Source organism: Telmatherina bonti, assembly GCF_933228915.1.
Source record: "Telmatherina bonti genome assembly, chromosome: 22".
NCBI classification, from domain to species: domain Eukaryota; kingdom Metazoa; phylum Chordata; class Actinopteri; order Atheriniformes; family Telmatherinidae; genus Telmatherina; species Telmatherina bonti.
In genome coordinates this window covers 13,130,267-13,152,574 of record NC_136631.1, presented here as the reverse complement: position 1 = coordinate 13,152,574, position 22,308 = coordinate 13,130,267, and the positions used below count along the sequence as shown (strand labels likewise).

At 39.0% G+C, this 22,308-nt stretch overlaps 1 protein-coding gene across 1 annotated transcript in view; it reads right to left on the bottom strand.

The window, feature by feature from the left end:
* Window positions 1-22,308, bottom strand: part of cnksr3 (cnksr family member 3) — a 48,331-nt gene that overhangs the window by 11,499 nt on the left and 14,524 nt on the right. The window contains exons 3-16 of the mRNA XM_079262267.1: window positions 20,157-20,320; window positions 16,529-16,731; window positions 15,861-15,948; window positions 12,521-12,562; window positions 11,475-11,594; window positions 11,193-11,252; window positions 10,511-10,579; window positions 10,214-10,360; window positions 8,865-8,989; window positions 8,215-8,402; window positions 8,021-8,107; window positions 5,986-6,236; window positions 2,594-2,631; window positions 1,141-1,183 (exon numbers count right to left, since the gene is read on the bottom strand). Coding sequence (XP_079118393.1) covers window positions 1,141-1,183; window positions 2,594-2,631; window positions 5,986-6,236; window positions 8,021-8,107; window positions 8,215-8,402; window positions 8,865-8,989; window positions 10,214-10,360; window positions 10,511-10,579; window positions 11,193-11,252; window positions 11,475-11,594; window positions 12,521-12,562; window positions 15,861-15,948; window positions 16,529-16,731; window positions 20,157-20,320 — 1,625 coding nt within the window. The remainder of the gene's footprint in view (window positions 1-1,140; window positions 1,184-2,593; window positions 2,632-5,985; window positions 6,237-8,020; window positions 8,108-8,214; window positions 8,403-8,864; window positions 8,990-10,213; window positions 10,361-10,510; window positions 10,580-11,192; window positions 11,253-11,474; window positions 11,595-12,520; window positions 12,563-15,860; window positions 15,949-16,528; window positions 16,732-20,156; window positions 20,321-22,308) is intronic.

Genomic DNA, 22,308 nt, shown 5'->3' with positions numbered 1-22,308 from the left:
GTACCAAAACCTCCATTTTGCTTTTAGATTAACAAAAAAAGTAGTTTCATGCTGAATATGAAAGAAAACCAAGTGATCAAAAATAGTCACTTGCCCAATAAAGTGTTACGTTTTATTCACAACTCCATTCACAGAAAAGCTAATAAGGTTTTAATTCAATTACATATAAACAGAATCTTCATATTTATCAATAATTTCCAAATCTGAAAGGGAAATGGTCAAAATGCAGTGTATCATATATGAAACATGTATGAAGTGCTCACATGGAAATGGATTCTTGTCACATCATCCCCAAAATTAAAGAAGGTCCATTGCTTCTTGTAACTTCACTCTGACTGAATTTCTGGTATTTTTGCTTTGAGCCATGCTTCAGAATACTTTTTGGCATTATCTTGCTGAAATAAACAAGACCTTCCCTAAAAAAAAATAAAAGTTGTCATACAAATGGTGGATATATGTTCCAAAACCTTTTTTATACTGCACGTTTAGCATTGTGCTTTTACATATGCTGTTCTGTAAACAAGCTCATTGTTAGCCTGGAGGACATGCCTATATCTGTATTTATTAAGAGAATGTAACTTTGTGTGTGATAAAATCACACGACATTTGAAAAAAAAGAAAAATAAATCAATTTTTGCATGGAAATATCTTTAAAACAGTTTTTGCATTATCACTCTGCATTTTTACATTAAATGTGGGGTTTAGATTATGTTCAAGTCATCGTGCTGAATTTTTATTCACATTTTATAGAACTTCTCTTCTTTTTCAAAGGGAGGATGTAGTTATATGATCAGTTCTCCAGCAGAACATTCAGACTGGCACGTTGTAAACAAACACTTGTCACATAATCTCTATGGAATATAGTTCATTTTGTTTTGTAAGGTGACCTTAGGTACTGAAAGGCATTTATAAATAAAATGTATAATTATTATTATTATTTTAGTCTGGAAGTTAGTGCATGTATGAGAGACCGTATATGGTGTCTGATTTCTGTGTGAAATGTAACAGGGTTGTAATTGAGGCTCTCAGTTTCACTGCCTCATGCATTCCTTACATTGCAGAGAGGACATAGCAAGTTTACACTGATGTATGCAGGTGCAGTTACTGACTGTGCAGAGCGCTGGATAATTGGTTACTTACTGCTTGAGAGAAAGACCAGGATCGGATATGTGGTTGATTGTATCTGTGGAAACAAGACACACACATCTCATTCATGGTTTCAGGCATGCCAGGATGTCAAGGTGAACTTTATAGTAAAGTTATCTGATTAGGAGAGCTTTAGGTAACATCCCCATGCATCAAATCAGAAAAGGTGTCTTTTAGAAATGCATAAAAATACTTCCTAGCTTATTTATAACCAGCCATTATGCAGATCTATGTTCCAATCTGGAGTAAGTTTTAAAGCTGGCATTTAGTTATTGTGCCAAAGCTTCTGATAATCGTCATGGAAACCAGCCAGTGCAGCACAGCGTAGACTAGAAGCTTGTTCCCAATGCTGAGAATACTCACTTTCCCTCACACGGGCCTCACCCTGCAATTTTAGGGTATGACAGCTGACTCTTGTTTGGTTTTTCTGCCCTAAGATTGCTAATATTTTTTCTGCTTCCCCTCCTCCTGTCACCCATAAATTTTCACATTTGCGTCCTCCTTAAATGATAAGTTTACTAAAAGAGAGGAGGGTGCTCTTGTACGTGTTGAAAATTGTTTTATCATCGAGAAACTGATGCGTTGTCATGAGAGAAAAAACAAAACCATGCTTGTTTACTCAGACTGATTGGGTGAAATTTGTATGACACCCGATTAAATCCGCTGTCAATCAAACTCCATTTCCTACACCAGTGCCACATGTTTGTATCAGCCACCAGCGATGAGTCAACTGCTTTCCTCCATGATTTGCCATAGCATATTCCAAATGTGAGTAATGTGTTTTGATCAAGCGTTCAGCAAACCGGATGTGTTGCGTTTGTGAGCTGTTCTCAGAATAGAACTGGCGAGTAGGGGGGGAGGTGGGTGGAGGGTATTATGCGAGGCCTTTAGTCGTCAATCGTGGCGTTAACGCTGGGACTCAGGCTTGCTCAGGCCCTGCACCCAAGACCAGGAGAGATCCAGGGACCATAGAGAGACAGAAACTGCAATCCTTGCATGTTGACATACTTCATAGCAGGATGGAGTTGTTTATAGCTGGAAGCTCAAGAGAATCAAGATTTGTCACATTGTGCTGATATTTCTGAAGATTCTCTGTTAAGGGAAAGAGTCTTGGGGTTGGAAAGGCACAGTGGTGTGTGGGACATGTTGGATGCTGAGGTCCTAAGAGAAAACTGAGTAACAACTTCTGTTTCCTCTAAGATGACCACAAGTTACTTGAAGGTAGATATTTCCCATCTGTGTTGTGTGTTTTTAGTGTATTCACTATGATCATAAAAGCAGTACTTCTACAATCGATCTGGTTTTTTTTTTTGTTTTTAGAAAGATTCCACATCCGGCTGCTCTCTGTTTTGGAGAATTAGGCCGGCCGTGCTGTATGTTTCTCCTGTGACTGACTGATATATATATACACACTGCTCTATAGACAAAGACATTCAGCTTAACTTACCTGTTGAGGAAGTCACTGCTAGAAAACCAGTCAGGTCCCTGTGATACATAGAGATCAATACATTAACGGATGTGCTCCAGATTATTCTCTGCTCAAAACTTTATATTGGATTATTTTTGAGTTGTCCCAGGAACAGTTTGTGTCGTTAAACCTTTATGGTAACTGAATCAAAATCATCGTTTTGTTCTAAGTGGCCTAATTATACGTAATATGTAATGTCTGTAATGTTTGCATTTCTGTGCCATCGTAAAAAAGGAAGACCTAAATAAAAACATCATGCAATGATTTTGCAACCCTACTTTTAACAGAACAGAATAAAGACGACATGTTGATATAAATTGCAATGATTTTTTAAAAGAAAAATAAAAGTTCGTTAAATGTGATGTCAGCAACACTTTTAATCGATCGAGTGTAAGAAAAAAAAAAAACCAAAAAAAAAACAACACCCAAGAACTTACTAGGTTTACTGACCGTAAGGTCAGGACCGGGACTGTGTGTGGAAAGAGCAGCTAAGAGCAGCTGATCTTTCTAAAGATTATAAAGATTAGTACGAGTTCTCAAGTCTGTGTTAAGCTTAAGCTTTGCCTCTCTTAACTTCCAATTATAAAGGTCATTCCTACGGTAAGGATTTCATCACCAGGTCTGTAACAGTACTTGTGGGGAATCTCTGCACAAGCCCTGAAACCACTGTTGCTGCATCCACAACACATTGAATTCCTAACACCGTTTTCTTCACTGAGAGGCAGTATGGACTTCAGTATCCTTCCAAAGGAAGTTGAGGAGCAAACTAGTGGCCTACTAATGAAAGGATGTCCACTCTCTCTTTAACTTAAGCTACTGCAAAGAAAAATAAAAAAATCCATAATCTATAAATGACATTTTGGTAGCTTGACATTTTAAAGTTTTAAAGTAACAAACATTTGTTTCCTCTGGTGTATGGAGAAGGATTATCCAGCTTGTCTAGGGGTGCAATTCAAACATCAGCATCCATGAACAGGACGGGACGTAGTTTTCATAGTATGGATAACTTGCATGTCAACATAAGCTGCCATTTTAGTGACACTGCTTTATAGTAAAGCGTTGTGCAGCTGAAATTCTGTAACTAATAAAAATGGAAAAACATTTTACTTGCAAAGTTACAGCCGACAGTGGTAAAAAGAAAAATGTTCCAACATTTCTGAACAGTGTCACTGACATCAAATTTAAAAAGCAGGCCACATATATCTTTTTTTTTTTTTTTTTTTTTTTAAGAACAAAAACATCTGATATGTGTTATATGAATACATATTAAATTAAAAATAAGGTTTAAAGTTTTCTACAAACCATTGCATTCTGTTTTTATTTATAAGCTGGTTTTCAACTTCATTGGAAATAACTTGTGGGAAAACATAAGACATTGCATTCTTATTTGCATTCTTTTTTCTTTTCTTTTTTTTTTTTAAATCAGTTCAAATATTTTTATAATTATTATAATAATAGTTATAATAATATAATCACACATGGACAAACTCGCAGTAATTCAGCATTTCGTGCTCATGTAACAATTTGTGATGTGCTGGCTTAAAATGTTAGTAGTTAGGCAACTTAAGCAGCAAGTTAAAAGGAGCGCAGGTAGCATTTAGGCACGCAAAGTGCAAATTAGTGAAGACCGCAGGCACTGACAGCTCAGCAAGCTTGGGCAAAGCAAGATGTAGAAGGAAGAAATAAAGAAAAGATAAAAGAGGCTCCCTTTCAAATATTAAATGCATGCAGTGAGAAACCAACAAGCAAAGGGTAAAAAGGTGAGCGGTGTGTCATTCTTGACAATGGTCAGCTCTTCAGTTCCATGATGGAAGTTGTGGATCCCTCACAGCCAAACATCTCACACAGTAAATAGAAGGCAAGGTAAGGTTAACCTGCCATTTAAATGTTTAAAGGACAGCATATGTGGCGGAAAAAAGATCTCCTGATGGAAAACCTGCTCTGGCCATATGGCTCCCCAGCTGGAATTTAAAGTTCATCAAAGAGGGAAGCAGTTACATAATCATCACCATCTGAGACACACAGAAAAAGGTAACTTGACATTAGCTATCCAATTTCACCACATGCTTTATAAAACAGAAGCAGGGCTCAAAGGTTAAAACAGGTTAGAGTGACAGATGCTTTGACAGTTGTTTTCTTGCATTCAGCTCAAGAGTAGAAAGTATTGTTTACTGCCTTTCTATTATAAACTGGTCCTTTTAGTATGAAACAGCTCAGCGGTGCAGGTTTTAAGATTTAAAAAAAAAAAAAAAAAGGGAGAATTGAACATTTTATATTCAAGGACACATTTGTAAGTCATTCAACACTGACAAAATAATGACAACACAAAAGTTCACTGAAATGAACTCCGACTTTTAATAAAACGCTTTCAAATCTTACAAAAAGGCAGATAAAGTAACAATAGACACTTCCTCCCTGGAGCTTCTGAAATAATACTGTCATTCTTTTGGGATTTGTAGTCTCTATAAAATGAGCTACAAAAAGGCAATTTGACCTGTTTGTCCTTAAAAGATTGGTTCAAAATACTGGTTATAGTAGACCAGTCATTACTGTCAACCAGCTGTATGTATACTGAAGGCCCTTTGGGTGGGTGATTGCAGAGTAAATTTAAACACAGAATATATAAGTTTACTGAATGGAGTGCATAGTCCTAAAACATGCACAAATATTTGCCTGTAAGTTGACATCGATGCAGCACTGTGGACTAAAGTGACTGTAAATCTTATGCATAGCTTAGGAGGCAACCATTGGCAGACAGTAACGTAACTGATAAACAGGAAAAAAAGAAAAAAAAGTCAATTGCAGAAAAAAAAACATGTAAACAAACAGTTTCACTAACATTTTTTTTTGTTTATTAAATTCTTTTTATCATAACTTGTATGCAAATGAAATCCAAAGAAGCAAATAACTAAAGACGTTCAGTATTTGCAGTGTTAAATAATGGTACCAGAGGACATCTTAACCGAATCATGACATAACCCAGTATGTACAGAAAAGTCTACAAAATGCACACAAGGCCAGTGAGTCCTAAACCTGAACAGACTGTGTGTCCTCTTGAGGCTGAAGCTTGTAGTCAGAGATGAAGACTGTGGACAGTGTTAAAGGGGTAATGAGTACTACAAAGCAAGTATTGTTTGAGGAGTGGTAGTTGTAGTTGTAGTTGGTAGTAGTAGCTGGTAGTAGCGGTAACACCAGGGAAATATGGAGGATGGGGAGAGAGGAGAGAGTGAGAAAGCCTGAAAGCTGCCAAAAACAGCTGGACATTAAATATCAAAAGGCACTGAGGAAGGACACAGGACAGGAACAGGAAGCCCCGCACAGGAAGCACATCATCAGTGAGTCAATAGCTTAAGCCGCGTGATCCAACTGACCAGTAGTGAGCGTTCGGCCGACGTGCGCTTGGAGATGGGGGCTACTGGGGCCTTTTTCAGGTCTTCCTGGTAGGGAATGGTGGAGCTGTTGTGGAGATCAGAGTTGGAGTAGTAGCGGCTGCCTCGGATGTGGTCCACTCGGACAAGGTGGCGCTCCCCCTGCCGCCTGTAGGATGGAGTCCCTGATGGGACCTCCTCAGCAATGGTGGGGATCCGCTCATTACTCAGGTATCTATACAGGAGGTCCTCACCTGGAGCAAAGATGTAATGACAGCATATAAACAGAAGAAAAGGAAGAATTATCTGTGATAAACAATAGTATCATCAGTCATGGGTCCAAGCTTAATTAAAGGAGGTTTCAGAACAGGACATTTTGTTTGATGTCTCACTAAGCAGCTATGAAAGAGTTAATGGTTGTAGTTCAATGAAAAGAAAAAAAAACAGCATGTAAAAGTGCAAAAATCAATCTTAGGGAAAAAAATTCTTGTAAATTTTTCACAAGGAAAGAAAAAGCCAAACCTTTAAAAGTATCAAATATTGGGGTTTTCTCAATGCAAAACACAAAGAGGCTGATCGCATGAAGTTTATTTGATTAAACTAATTAAATAAGAGTCACAGACTGAGTAGATGTTTATATTTTATAATTAATAGAGGATTAGAACTCAGTTTATGGTAGATGTTCATCAGTGCAGCAATGAATGAATGATTGGATGAATAGATAAGTCAATAAAAGTGTTGTGAAGCCACAATAAAGTTGATTTTAAAAAAAAAAAAAAAAAAAAGGTGATTTCACAAGTGATAGCCACCCAGAGCTGCAGCATCATGTCAGTCTGACAATTAAAATATTGCGGTAATTAGTCATCTCAGTGACAACACACAACATCTGAAACATGATTTTAAAAAGTGGTTAATAAAGACATGAATTTACCACTGTTTGTTGAGTAAATAAAATAAAATCAATCATATAGTTTTGATGTGGTAGATAATAAAACAGGTTAATTGTCTTGTCCTATTGTTAATCTTACAGTCCGTTTCTAACACCACACCATAAACCTGAATATTTACTTCAAAATAAAAAAAATATTTTGGTGACATGTTTTGTGTGTAGTTCTGCTTTAGGAGAAAATGAGATCTCTACAGATGAAAGACACGTTTAGCTGTAATTTTTCATTTGAAACAATAAAAAACAGATTAAACAGACAATAAAGGAGACAAGACTTTTCCTTGTGACACACTTTTACCTAACTATCTTTGATTTCAAGGTTAAAACAAACTTCTGAATTGACAGAGAGCATTGTAATAGTTAAGCAATAAAAGAAATCCTACAGAATACAATTTTCCTGATGAATCATAGGTCTTAATTAACTTCTTCCTTGAATAAACAGCAGATAACTCCTCTCAAATTGCTTCCAGTAGGAATGAGCGGTGTCAGAAATCTCATTGTAAAGGCGCATAAGATACTGGAGACATTTGAGTTTTGTTTTTGTTCTTTGCCTCTGCTTGCAGGAAACATTTGAATTAAATGATTAAACTTAGTTTAGCTAGATTTGTTGGAAAAGTGTGAGAACTCAGCCCAGTTCTTTGCAACAAACAATATAGTATTAATTCTTTGTATTTCAACATAGTTAAAAAATATATTGAATTAATATGATATTGTTTGTTGCAAAGAACTGGGCTAAGTTCTTTAACTTTTCACTTAATAATATGATATCGTGGGATGAGAAGGGACAAAAACAAAAAAAAATAATAAAAAAATAAAAAGCCTGTAGCACTTAATGGAAGGACCTGCATCCAACTGGACAGTCCACTAGCACCTTCCCATGATGTCCTCTACTGTTTGATTTTATACTTGTGCTGTTCTCACTCATATGTAAGTTGCTTTGGATAGAATAGAATAGAATAGAATAGAATAGAATAGGTACAGCATCAAAAGAAAACTACAGAGTAGAAAATAAAACTCTCCAAGTGAGGTTAATAAAATGGAAACAGAAGTTAGAATTACAGAAATATTACCTGAAACTATGTGTACACATACCTTTCCTGCCCTGTGCCCAGGGTTTGGCGTAAGGATCAATTACTCCAACACAGGTATCGACGGGCATCGACAGTGGCCGGGGTTTACCTTGACACAAGAGTTCCATTGTGGTGAATAATGATATTTTAAGGACATCTTGACTGAGCATTTGTCACCGATATATTTATCAAATGCCTTGAAGAGTAGGTACTGACCACGTGAAGGCTTGTGCTCCCTCATTCTTGGCTGAATGACGTTGGCTTCAATCGGACAGCCAGCGCTCAGTTTGTCATAATCTGGGATTGGGCATCGCCTTCTGCTCTCTTGGTCCAGAAAGGAGTTGGGTGACTCAGACCCTTTTGGTCTTTTACTAATGCTGGAGAAGGAGTCGGTTCTCATCTCTCTGCAGAAACAAATGTGCACTTATTAATCATAACTCAACCTGCCAACCTACAGCACTACGCTTTGACGGAGCATGTCACGATTGGGATGATTCACAAGCAAGTAAAACTTCTTCTTCCAGTAATTTAATTTGAGTGGTTATACTTTATCAGGGTGGCACTGGTGGGAGCAGAGTGGGCTGAAGGCTGGCGGAGAACATCCAGTAGGAGGGGGAGGAGGTGAAGTGGCAACATAACTGTTGCCCACTCATTACAAGCTGCAAACGTCTGAGTTATAAAGGCAGCAGAAGTTGACTGGTTGTGTGACTGCAGGGGGCAGATGCCCTTTCTCCTACCTGCTGTTACTTCTTTTAGTTTTATCTGTATTTTTCTCTCGTTTTGTATCCTCACTTTCTGATCTCAGCCTTCTGAATTTAATACAACCATTTGAAATAAGCCATTAAAAACAAAATCAAATGACTCACCGCGGGGTGTAGGGCACAAGAGGAGGAGGTGGAATGTACAAGTCCAAGATAGCTGGCTTCTCCTTTTTGGTAGATCCGTTGGCTGAGCTGCAGGGGGACTGAGCTCTGATCATGGAGGTATTACTCTGGGGAAAAAAAAGACAGAGCAGTTACAAGTGAATACCTTTGACACTAAATGTAAACTGCAAACACAGAACTAGTCCCAGTCAAAAACAAATTAAGTTTTTGCTTCTGGCAACTAAATTAGACTTGGTGGCAGCTGGGAGGAGCTCTCCATGTGTGGTGAGACATTTACTGTTTGTGTGTGTTTCTGGATATGAGTTTTCTTCTTTCAGGTGTTGAAAGATTGTGAGTCACGCTTAAAAATATTATGTGAAATATGTTCTCATTTACCACGACTATGTTCCAAAACACTCAACAACAACATGTCAGCTGAATATTTGATTCGTATTAGCAGATAAGTTCAGAGATAAAATGATACAGCTGTTGGGACAGTGTTTTAGATCATATATACATATTCACTGTGTACAAATTGTACAGTAACTCAAAGTCTTTGTGATATATTCTTGAATCGGGGTGTGTGATTAGTTTCTGTTTTGGTTTTGGAGCGTTGTTACCACAGATAAACTGAGATGGCTGACTTTGATATGTTGGAGTACTTGTTAAAACAAGAGGCTGATGCACATGTTGACATTAGCCGTCATTGTGTTTAGAGTCCAACTCTAGTATCGCCTCATCTTTCCTTCTCGGGTTCCCAGACAGGTTACGCATGAGGAGACTGTTCCACAGCATGAACCAGGGAAGTCTACGTTTACAACAAGATCATTGACTCCCTGTCTGTTAGAAGGAGAATCTAATGCCAAGACATGTTTATATGCCGGTTACAGTCTAATGCATTTACATGATGGTTTATAATAAACTGGAACATAGTCACATGACCATAATGGTCGGATATATTTGTCATCTTAAATAGGCTTTTTGAGAAAACTTCCCGAATGTTTGCTGTTTAAACAACTAAGTTTACCATTTTATGCCTCACAGATTTCTTTTTAACGGCAACACCTGAGTCATCTGTGTCTGAGAAACCCAACAAAAGCTACACAGATTCAGACATTACACACTGACATCATGTGACTTTGTTTGCCTCTTTTGTTGTGCACGAAGAAAAAAAAACTCAATGCTGTATTCAATTCAGCCGGCAGCACTTTCAGGGTGGCCCTGTCTGAACTTGCAGTGTTGGCACCAACTCCCCAAAAAGCTGATAATTGTCTGTCAATAACAGGAGAGCTATACACAGGCTTTTTGTTAAACAAGTAAGTGTGTATTAGTGCGCTTTTGTGAGTGTGTACCTGAGGTACAGGAGGCTTCCAGCGCATGTTTTTAAGCGGGGCGGGGGTGAAACTAGTTGTGCCTGTTGGTCGCTTCTTCAGCAGTAGAACCACACCTTTAGGGTCTCCTCTCAGCCTGATAACCAGGTTTTTAAGCTGCCAACCTACCTGTTTAACAGAAACAAGAAAACACACACACATATATATATATATATATATATATAAAATATGTATAGAAAAAGTCATCAGTCTTAATATTACAACAGAATGCAATCAAATTGTAACCATGTAGATGTGTAGCAAAACTAAGATTCTCACCACTGTCTGCTGGTTAACTTGGATCACCTCATCACCAGCATGGATCTTCCTGGACAAATCTGCAGGGGACTAAACAACAAATGTAGACGGTAAAGTTCAAAGCCCGACTAATTACTTTTACTCTATTCATTTCATTTATACCATGTATGCTCTTAGGATTCACTTAGAGAGCAAATTTGTTAAAACATTGAAGATATAAAAAATAAAAAAATAAACTGAGAAAGTGCCTTTTTAATGAGTATAAATGTCAGTTGAATTGTTTTTCATTCCACAATAAAGCCAAACAGGATTAACTTGTCATTTTGGGTGATGATTCAGGTCCTGATTCATATTGTGTACTGGAAGCAAGAGGATCTGACTGTAGCAATGATGCTGGCGCATGAGTCACTGACTGGTTGTGTCAGTAAGGGGAAAAGGTAGGACTTCTTTTTGTGGAGGCTTTTTGTGTTGTTTGCCAGTTTGAGGAGACAAGAAATAAACAGATCCCTTTGCAGATGGGTAGTTCTTAACTCTTGCAGATCCTGCAGCTGATCATGTTTTATGGTGGAGGAGGAGGAAGACGAGGGTTTTTTTTTTTGTTTGTTTGTTTTTTGTAAAATCAGAAACTTGTATTTTAGAGGAAGAATAATTCACTTTTGCAAGAAGAGTTAAATGATTGTAATGTGTATATCATCATACTTACATGTTCTGTGGTTCCAGTGATGACATGTAACCCATCGTAGGTAGACTTGATGTACATTCCCTGCACAAAAAAACCCCCAAAAACAAACACACTCAAAGCTGTGCTTATAGTTTTGGTATAAATACAATATTCCCTCAAGGCAGACAAGTGTATGACAGAGAGACCAGATTTGACACACATTGCACGCATTCCTGCCTCAGAAATCCAAGAAGCAGACAGCAAGTTTTGGGTTTAACAAATGGGAAGACATGAGAAAGAGAAAAATAGATGAGCATTCCTCACCAGACCCTCGCCCGGCTTGATGTTGGCTAACTGGACTTCCTCCAAGCAGGCCGACTGGCTCATCAGGGGGTCAGAAGTGGTTCTCACGGTCTGATCGCAGATAGTGTTCAATGTCTTAGACTACAGAGGAAAAGGCAAAACAAAATGCTTCAGTGATTAAAATTAAATTACACAAAACCTCAAATAAACTTCTCACTGAGATCCGTGTTGCAGTAAATCTTCTAATAAGGAGTAAAGCCTGAATCGGTCATCAGTTATGATGTTTTACTGGTTGAAACTACTCGTGACCTTAATGAGAAGAGCTTATCATTTACCAGTTATCTAGCTCTCTGTATACAAGTTCACATCTTTATCTTGGAGTTTACAGCAAGACTTAATGGTCTAACAGGGACTATTAGTGTGCTATTAACTAGACGCATCAGTGTTTGCACAACACTGTGCAAATACCTCTTTCTTTGTCCCCTGCACTTCTAAGGACAAAAACTGTAATTTGTTGCCATTAGAGAGGAACTGTGGCACAAACGGGTTATTTTAAGCAAATGCAGTATAATTTGTGGAGCTGAGCTGACCATGCAACTCATTTAAAATGAAATTAAAGTCAAGATAAAGGCAAAGAAGAGCCATGAAGCAGCATGGAAGATGAATGCGGTTTTAAAAAGGGGAAGTAAAAAAGATTAAGAGACAAGTGCAGGGGAATAAAAAGGAAACAAAAGAAAGGGTGAAGACAACTCTACTGTGGAAAACGCTTGGGTTTTGTTTTTTTTTTTGTTTTTTTAAAAGAGTTCTAGAGGAAGCCCAGTTCCAGCCTACAGAGTCTGGAGAGTGTCAGCAACAGGAAACACTGATTGATTGTTGGGGGCGTATTAGATCCGCCTCTTCTGTTGGCGTTCCTATAGACCCGTCTGCTCTTTTCACTCAAACTGACCTCATTGTTGAAACCATTAAGGTTTTTTCCCCCACTATACATGAACTTCTGGGTCTTCTTTAGTTTACATTAAGGAAAAAAAAAGAAAGAAAAAAAAAAGAAGGGGGCGCATTATACTTACAACTTCGAGGATCTTTTCTTCCATCTCGTAAACACTGCAGTCCTGTTGCAGAGGAGACAGTGATGACAGATTGTGAGCAGTAAACAACAGGGAAGATGAATAAGCTATTCAACTGCTTGAGAGAAAAAGTATAGGGGTTTGGTAAAATACGATATAATCAGAATCCTGCTTATAGAACTGAGAAAAATGGAGAGCAGCCACAAAAAAACAGCTTTTTAGCTCCAAATGACATCTTTACTCAAATTATCTGGAGGCCATAATTACATAATGGCCTTTGTGGTGAAGCATACTATGCTGGAACTTAAATTAGACTCAAACACATATAGAAATAATGTGTAGCTGACATAACGGGGGGTTAAGCATGACATCACACTCCCCTGAATAGTATTGTGGATATAAGCAAATGCAGAATTTAGAAACGGTAATGTTTTCATGGAGTTTCAGGCAGGTGGGCTTAAGGAGTCAAGAGGTCTCTGCGAGTCATTTTGGACGCACTGGTGAAAAAGCTGGTGGTAAAATCTGCTAATTCAGCTGGGAAACTGTCCACCAACCCATTGTGAGGGTTGCTGCACAAGTGTCACAGCTGGACTTGACACAGCTGAGGCAACAGCCTCTCTTGACAGCTGTGTTGTAGGTGATGAAGGGTTTATGCCATGAGGCTGGGGGTTCGCAATAAACCCATTTGTAGAAAGATATGATTTGAGATGGATTTTGTGATGGGTATGCCTTTAGGAAAGTTTTACTTCAAAACACAGGTGAAGTGCCTATCAAACGAGACGACCTAAAAAAAAAAAAAAAAAAGTCTACTTAACCTGGTCTATTATTTCTTGAGAGCTCCCAAAAGCCATAAACTATTGTCAAAACATATTAATATAAAACAAACAAACAAAAAAAACTTGTTGTGACATGCAGAGGCATGTGCCAAGTACAAAGCCAGAACTGTCGCTCTTTGTAAATCCATTGTGCAGACAGCGAATGGGGGTCGAGAAAGTTTCCCTGTATTTCCATAGCTTGCACATTCCACTGGACTAAATGGGAGTGTCTGTTATACACTCTGCTCGTCATCCTGTTGCTTTGTTTGCACTGAAGAGATTTGCACAGCGCTCTTTGACCACGAACAATAGCTTCACATCAAAACAAAATACGTCTTTTGCTCCCTAAATATTCCATTAAATCTGTGTTTAGCCATATTTATTAGTGGCTAAGTTGTGTTAAAGTATGATATGTAACTTTGCCAGGTTTCCCTTGTTAAAAGGGAAAAAAAGGAGACTAAATGAAAAGATTGTATTGGGAGAAAGACGCAATCATTGCAGGTTTCACATGACATACTCTGGTTCCAAAACCATGTTTCCATACAGCGTATTCTCTCATTATGGCCAAAAATATATGGTGGTTTCAGAAAGAATTTAGCCATGCTTGTGTAAACAAGCAACTCCAGGTTTATTTCACACTACACTGTAGATTGAGCCAAAACAAAAGAGATAAACATAGTTTGAAATCTAAAGGCTGCAAAACAAAGCAGGTAAATTATGAGTTGCAGACATGAATTGGTAAATTTCTCATCAGGCTTTTAAAGTATCGGATCACGTGACAAAAAAAAAAAAAAAGCAGGCATAATCCTACATTCGGTATGTGATATCAAAAGAACTCTCACATCTTTGAGAAAAACCAAAGAAAAAGGGAGCGGATCATAACTAAGCACTGTGAGAGGCAGGACAAGTCCCTGGGTGTACTGATCCGTCACGTTATGGACTTGATCTCACGACCAGCGTGGATCAGATGACTGTGTGTGCAGCTCATTGGGCTTTTGATCTGCCACCAGAGTGGGGATTTGCATGGCCGAGCAATGAAGTAGCTGAGAGAGAAGAGTGCTGGGACAGGGCAAGGACCTGGACTGGCTTCCCATTAGCAGCAACATTTCAAACCTGACCCACTAAGATCAAGATATTTATCTTTATCAATATACGGTATTGCCAATGGATGCATCATACATCATTCTGTGATTAGGGTGATTTTCTATTAAAGAGAGATGAATAAACTTCACACAGTGCTGCCAACTGAGGAGTGTGAGGCTTAGAAAATGTGTTCTTTGAAAGAGAACGACCTCCACTCTGACAGGTCAGCCAAGATGGGTGATGTGGTAACAGTTTTATGGCCGTGCTCCATTGTATATGTACACACAGCCTTCAGTCAGCCACGACTCATAAATTGCATGATCTAAAAAGCCTTAATTCTTGGCTGAAGTTCATGAACTGCCAAAGCGAACCTCACGCGGTCCTCTCCCCCACCATAAAACTAATCACAGAGGCAGTCTCCTGTGCAACCTATTTTATTAAAAAAGTAGTTTAGTATGCTGGCCCCACACAAATGATCCAAACAAATAAGCCTGTAAGGCAGTTTATATACATAGATGATGAGATTAGTCAGTTTCTACGCAGTGGTTTAACTCCAAATGGAGCAAACTGCATTTCTGCTCTGAGAGGAACCTAATAGCTCAAGTCTTACAAGACTCTTTCAGCACCTATCAAGTGTTGATTCTGTGCCATAACCTCTGAGCGTCACATGAAAGTGTGGGAAACGTATACCCCACTTCTTCTAGATGACCATGACCGAGACATCCACGGTAAATCACTGGAGGTGCTAAAATCTCAGACTCTGGTGAGGAAATGGGCACTCTGGGAAAGGAATTTATTTTGATGGAATAATCCACCAAAAAAAAAAATTATACCTGGAGTTTCAGCACCCACTCTCATGGTGTAAACTGCTTACGAACAACTAAAAGGATGGAAAACTGTTCACGCCAAGCAATGAGGTGATACTGATGTAAAACGTACTTGCATATATAGTTAACAACTACCAGTCACATTAAACTTAAAGTAAGACAACTAACTCCTCATTTCTGCTTGCAGACAGTTTGGTCTCCTGCTGCAAGCATCTTGTCCTGGCAGAAACAGGAACCACATGGCTGAGAGAGAAAGGAAGCCTGGGAATGCCGGCAGCCATCTTTCAAAGAAAGTTGGTGGAAGTTTTATGAAACTGGAAACACAAAAGTAATGTTTACCAATAAATGTCCCCACAGACGGGGTCTCCTCATTAGCCAACATGAAGGAACGTGGAGATCCCAAAAAAATAAAACACATCCTAACTGCTGGCTTCAGGCTTATGTCGTGACTGCTAGACTACATTTCCCACAACACTCTTCTCTAGCATTTTATTCTGTCTGTGCCCCTGAGCTGGTATGTGGCCAGTGGAGAAAGAAAAAAAAAAAAAAAAAGCTATTGTGTGCCTGTTTCCGGGGTTGAAGGGGGGCTAGCTCTGTTGAGATAAGTAGCGTGCAGACCTGCTGAACTGTTGTGGTGAGCTCCAGGCACAGCTGAATGATCTTGTTCTTGGTAGCTGTGAAGTCACTGATCCCTGTAAGAGGTGTCCTACAAAGATAAAAGAAGGGAGAAAACGTTAAATGAGTTGATGATATTTATTCATTTGAAATTGGTCTGATGATCAATAAAAAGAAAAGAGTAACATCATTCCTCTGCTTAAACTGCAAAATAAAATAATGAACTGACATTGTCAACAGAAGGTTAATTCACTGTCTCCACTCTGCACTTACGCATATTATCATTTATTATATCACAATACAATTTAGCTGCTTTAACTAAGCTTGACACTAAAAGAGGATCTTTCTTCAGGATTAATACTTAATCCTGGCAACCTGCTTATGCACTGATTTTATAGTATATTGGAGCGGTTAAACAGTAGGAAATGTGGTACCCTGCCAGCATACAGAGGTTTACATGTTCATTTTAAAACTGGTCTTAGCATTAAGCTGACATGAAATGGCAAAAAAATGTTTATCTGCTTGACCACTTTAGGAAGGATTTGCTTCCTGACTGCAGTTTAGATTAAAACAGTGTGCAAACAAAAAAGCCTATATTATTTATTTATTCATTTTTGCAAAATTGGTGTGGTTAGATACTGTGCCAGCCAGTTAAAAACAGCGGTTATCACCTGTCAAGCCAAGCCAGGAGACTTTTAGCAGCACCGATCAGCTCTACCACAGAGGTGAGGAAGTCATTGGGGGGCTTTCGAGAGTTGCCTCCGTCGTACGCTGGGCTTTTTCTGCGATCTGCTGTGGCCATGTGAAGGCTATTGGTTGCAGCTCTCATCCTCACAACCAGATTCTTCAAGTTATCAGTTTCCACTCCATAATTCTGGAAAAAAAATATTGCAACAAGTAATTAGGGCATGATAAACGACAAAAGAACAGGAGCACATTCATGAAAATCCCACTCACAAAGGAAGTCTAGACTTGGGAGATGCATGCATGCTAATCATTGCAGTTTTTTTTTTTTTTTTAAAACCCTTAAAAAAACATGTTGTTTCCTGTACAGTGCTTGGCTGTAATCATTGCCTTGACAGATATGATTTAAGTGCACTTGTCTGTGAGAATACCCTTCCGCCCTCCCCTTACAGAGGGCTCCAAGTGTGTACAAGCCATCACCTGATTTCTATCAAGCAGGGAGAAGTTTGCATTCTTCAGCATGGGTTGTTTCCTGCCCTTGCATTCCTTTAATTTATGGGTAATTTACATGCACAAAGCAGGCATGCTCAGCATCTGCAAGGGTCACTTCATACAGTATAAACCAGCTGGAAGACTGAGCTGAATGAGCATGCACATATTTCCTGAGGGGTTAAGTGTTTCTCCACTAAATTGTAATGTTTTGACTGAATAAACGGGTTTAGATGAATGTGTTTGTTATAGATAAACAGAGGAAGGTTGGCCTGGCTCTTGTCTTGGTAAATATCAACTAAAACAGGGTGTTGCAATGCTACCAGCGGTTTTGCTCTATATGTGACGAGCCAGTGGCCAAATATGCTTTGCAAGGAGTAAAACAGCATGTGTTTGGCAGCTAACTGCAGAAATCTGCAAGTGGTTAGTGTGTGTTTTTAGTCTGCTGCTGCTCAAAGAGACATACAAATCAATCCACTCATTTCAGTCCCAAAGGAAAGGCTTGAATAATTGGACAAGTCAAACAGTAGCGCTTGGCAGCTTTATGTAACGCCACACTTGACATGAAATGGATTGTATTAAAACATTACAGACATACAAACATGATCAAAGCATTTACGGAAAAAGGGAAAGAAATGATCAAATACTTTAGAAGTTCATTCATTCATTAAATCAGAAGGTGCAACTTTCCAGATCAAATAATTCTTCTGATTTTTTTTTATTAGCAGGCTAATCACACGGTCAAGACGTCGCTCTGACTGGCCCACAGATGTCTGGTAGGTTTTTTTTTTCCAACACTTGCAGCTGAGCTTGCAAAAGGGAAAAAAATCCAGTGGCTTCAACAAAACTTAAAAACTGTTCATTTTAACATTTTCAGTCAGATTTTTGTGCTTTCCTTGATGTTTTTTTAGTTCCAGCTCTGGTTGTGGCTCACTTAAGGGACAATAAACTGACATGTGTCCTTGGCAGAAATAAGGTTTTCACAACACATTTCCTCCTGCACTCACCACAGGGATGAAACATCTGACTTTACTATTAAAGATACAAATGAAAACAGGACAAGTAGTGTGTATAAGTCTGTTGCTGTAATGTCTCATCATAGCCTAATTGATCCATTATGCAGGAAGTGGATACAACTTTAAAAAGTACAACTACGAGCATGATGAGACAAAATCATTTCCTTATATTTATAACATATATTCAGTGGTTTATGGATGCAGTCAATGTGTGAATATCACGAGTTGCTGGTGGGTCTCTCAGGTTTAAAGCCACATATTTAGGTCTCGGGTTTCAGCACTAACTCTGTATAGAAGGCATTGAGGCTGAGAGATGTCCAGTAAAATTAATTGAATGTTCTTTCTTTGTCCCTAGATAGCAGTTTGGACTTGATAGCTTTTGGGCAGAAGCGAAGCCTGAGTATGAATTGCTCCTAAAGGACCCTAAGTTTGGCCATCAGTCATCACGACTTAGGGTTGAACCGCTAACAGGACATGATAGCACAATAAGGTGAAATCCTTATTTTATGTGCAGATGCATAAATGCCTAGTGGGAAAATTTCACATAGATGGAAAGGACTGCAAAAGGAAGTGTCTGACCACGTAGTATATAAAAAGAGGTAGAAGGGAAAGTGTAAAGCATCTAAGAGGGGCTGTAAGGGTGCCGGTGGCCTGTGTTCCTGTCAGCAGCAATGACCTTGCCTCAGTTACAGCTAATTGAATCTGGGGCTTCATTTCCTCCCAAGAGACACGTAGAAGGCAGAGGCCTCATTCTTAATGAGGAAACCCCTAATGGACTAAAAAAAAAAAAAAAACCATTAAGCTGCACTGCTTCGATCAGAGGTGAAAGGTTGCGCAATGTCCAAATTTCTTGGCCCAATGTTACACAGAAAAGGAAGTACTGTGACGGTGCATGTTTTAAATATTTCCCCACCAAAGTGAAAAATAAAGAAGTGCAAGAAAAAAATCCATTCCAATAGTTCGGACAATAATGAGATAAATTCATCAAAAACTAAATATAAACAGTCAAATGTTTTTATCTATTCATACCAAAAGCTACAGGGTGTACAGTTACTGATAAAAGCCAGGTTGCTGTGTGGTTTGCAGTTAAAAGATAAATCAAATTAGTCACTGCTCAATGTGAATACACAAGGCATTTAGTAGCTGTCTTTGCAGAGTGCATATCTACATGATTTACATGATCTAATGTGACCCCATCACAATTACTATGAGATGCAAGCTAAAAGATGAGCGATACACTAAACTGTGCTTGCTTGACTCTAAATGTAATAAAACATGTGTTATTTCTTTAATATTTGAGACATAGAAGTAGCTGATGCAAACAAATTTGACCCCCCAGCTTTGAGTTTAGCATTGGGGTGAGATATAACCTCACGCAGGGGGAGAAACTACGTTGAGAGGTAAATATCACCATGCGTGAGCAATTAATGTAAAGCGTTTTAAGAGAACATAAAGATAGAAATGCTGACACTGATCAAAACGTGGAGGCCACAATCTGGACTTTTATGGGACAGGAAGTGATAAACCTCCAAATCGATCCCATCTGCTGGAAAACCTGGTACTCTTTCAGGAGGAGGAGGGTCTGTTTTCATCTGCCTTTCCATGCTGGCAAGTTAAAGGCAGAGACATTTTTGTTCAGTGGGGAGCTGTGATGACAGGCAGCCGGTCAGATGTTTCCAGGAGTAACAGGAGACAAACACAGTATCTTAAAATGAACGAAGAGAGATCAACTGCCTCCAATAATCTCCCACAGCTTTAAACTCCCTGACAGAGCGCAGGACCCCAATGACCTGATCTCTTCTCTTTTACCAGTCATCCTGCTGTCCCTGCAGTGTCCTGAGGCTGCTTCTTGTGTCGCGGTGCCGCCACATCCTGCTGAGCTGTGTGGGAAATGATGAGCCCTTCTGCATCACTGGTCCCTTCAGCTGCCAAATCAGAAACTAGAGGCTAAGACTTTACTGAATGCAGAGGGCAAGAGGGGGAGGGTCAATGACCAGCAGACCAGATGCTCTGCAACAAAATCATTCTTGAAGGTCTACTCCCATCCTACCATAATTCTTTCATCTGTGACATCCTCGCAGACACACGCGAAACACACAAATCTACTAACCAGAGCGCAGAGCAGATCAACAGCCTCCAGAACAAGTTCTTGATGCCCAATCCTCGCCACGCCGAGCTCCTCCAGGTCTTGATGTGTGATCTTGAGAAGTTGTTCCCCGCTGATCTTTTCCCTCTCAAAGTTAGTCACATACTGCTGCAAGCTGTCATCTAAACCTGGACATGAGAGAGGGAAAATGCAAATCATTTTAAGAAATCAGTGTATTGTCATATACAAAGCTCTTCACTTCAACACAAATTAAAACTTATAATGTAGGTGTAGTCACGTTTATTAGCATGTAGCCAAAGTGTGCACATTGTAGATAAGGAACAGGTGGGACAGCTATTTTCCTTAGATAAACACACCATAAACAGAGTAACGGTTGAGACTTGTAAGTCTGTTCAGCTGGTTAAACAATGGATGCTATATTTGTGTGTGTATGGATAAGTGGTGTGTGTGTGTGGGTGTGGGTGTTTGTAGTAAACGGACCAGTATCAGGGGCGTCCCTCCTTTGCTGCTATTTGAAGCTGGTATAACAAACGAGTTGGACTGTAGTTACACTACAACCTGTTGCGGTTGCTGAACGTAGAAGGATGTAACTCATGGAAATACTGAGGAGAATTGCAGGAGGCTAGTGCAGTGCGAGTCATAAACTGCACTTCATATTAAACAAACAGACAATGCATGGCCTTTCTACGCACGCAACAGAGAGGGGAAAAATGAGCCTTTGTGTGCTTTGTGTGTTTGTGTGTCTAGCTGTGGGTGTGGAAGTAAAAGCTATTTCTCTTCCCATCAAAGAGTGTACAGAGAGGGGGCAGCTGCAGCGACATGGCTCAATGCCCTGCATCTCTAAAAGAGCTGTCAGCTGCGAGACACCCCAACTTCTTTAAACCATACAACACACAAATACACACACAGATAACATCCCTCAGTGTAATGATTTCAGATCCTTTTTCTAGATGCAAAAAGTGCTACTTTAAACCCTGAGCAAAGTCACCAGATGCATCAGTTCACAATGGCAACCTTTAAGTTATGAGAGGAAACTCACTGGGTGTGTTATGTGATAACTGTGGCACCTTGTGTCTTTATGCCTCTGTGACACTCAAGTCTGTGCACCTGTTGCTGACAGTTTGCATACAGGAAAAACAAAGGTACTTGTGTGGGCAATATGACAGTCAGTGCTGGCCAAACAAGATTAGACAGCATGTGTAAGGGTGTCAGAGGGACTGCCTCAATGTGTTACCAGTCTATATTAGGAAAGTAGTACTGGTATCCATTAATTCAGCACCACATAATACTGAATATAATCTGTATATGTCTATCAACTGCTTCTGAGAACATAACACAAACAAATAAAACAAAACTAATAAAAAGGTTTAGATCAACTTTTACTGGGCTTTTAATGACCATAAAGTTATTTAGGCATGGCAAGTTTTTTTTTAATTAGCACATTTTATGTACAAGACCATTCAAAGTGGTTTACATAAAACATGCAAAACATTACAGGTAAAAAAGCACAAAAGACAACAACGAATAGCAAAAATCCCAATAAAACCATAAACTAAATTAAAAATATTAAAAGTTCACGTGCAGATTTCATGCATAGGCGCATGAGAAAAGAGATGTTTTTAACTTTGATTTAAAAGTTCCTGCATTTGGTGAAAGTTTAATCTCCACAGGCAATTTGTTCCACTTGTTTGCAGCGTAACAACTAAATGCTGCTTCCCCATGTTTTATTCCTCAGTTCACTCCCAATAATTTTGTGTACAAAATAAACTGTATTTTTAAAAAGTGATTAGTATTTTCATGAGTGAATACTCCATTTTACTCACTCACACCAGTCTTCTTGGGAAAAAAATACACTGTATATAAGAGCTCAAGTCATTTCCAGTGATTCACAAGGGAAAATCCATCATTACTTGTTAACCATTAGCCTCTGCACAAGCCAAGTCCAGTTAGGCTCATTACATTTTTCTCATTCCTTGGCATACTAATTCTCAGGCAGGACTTCAGAGAATTTCTAGATTAAACTCTGGCTCGTTGGCACTTTCTAAAAGAAATCCACTTCATATTGTAAGGAAGGGTCTGAGTGCCGGCCTGAGCCAAATGCAAACACTGGGCCAGTCACTTAATACGATTAGATAGAAACAAAGACTTGGGTTAT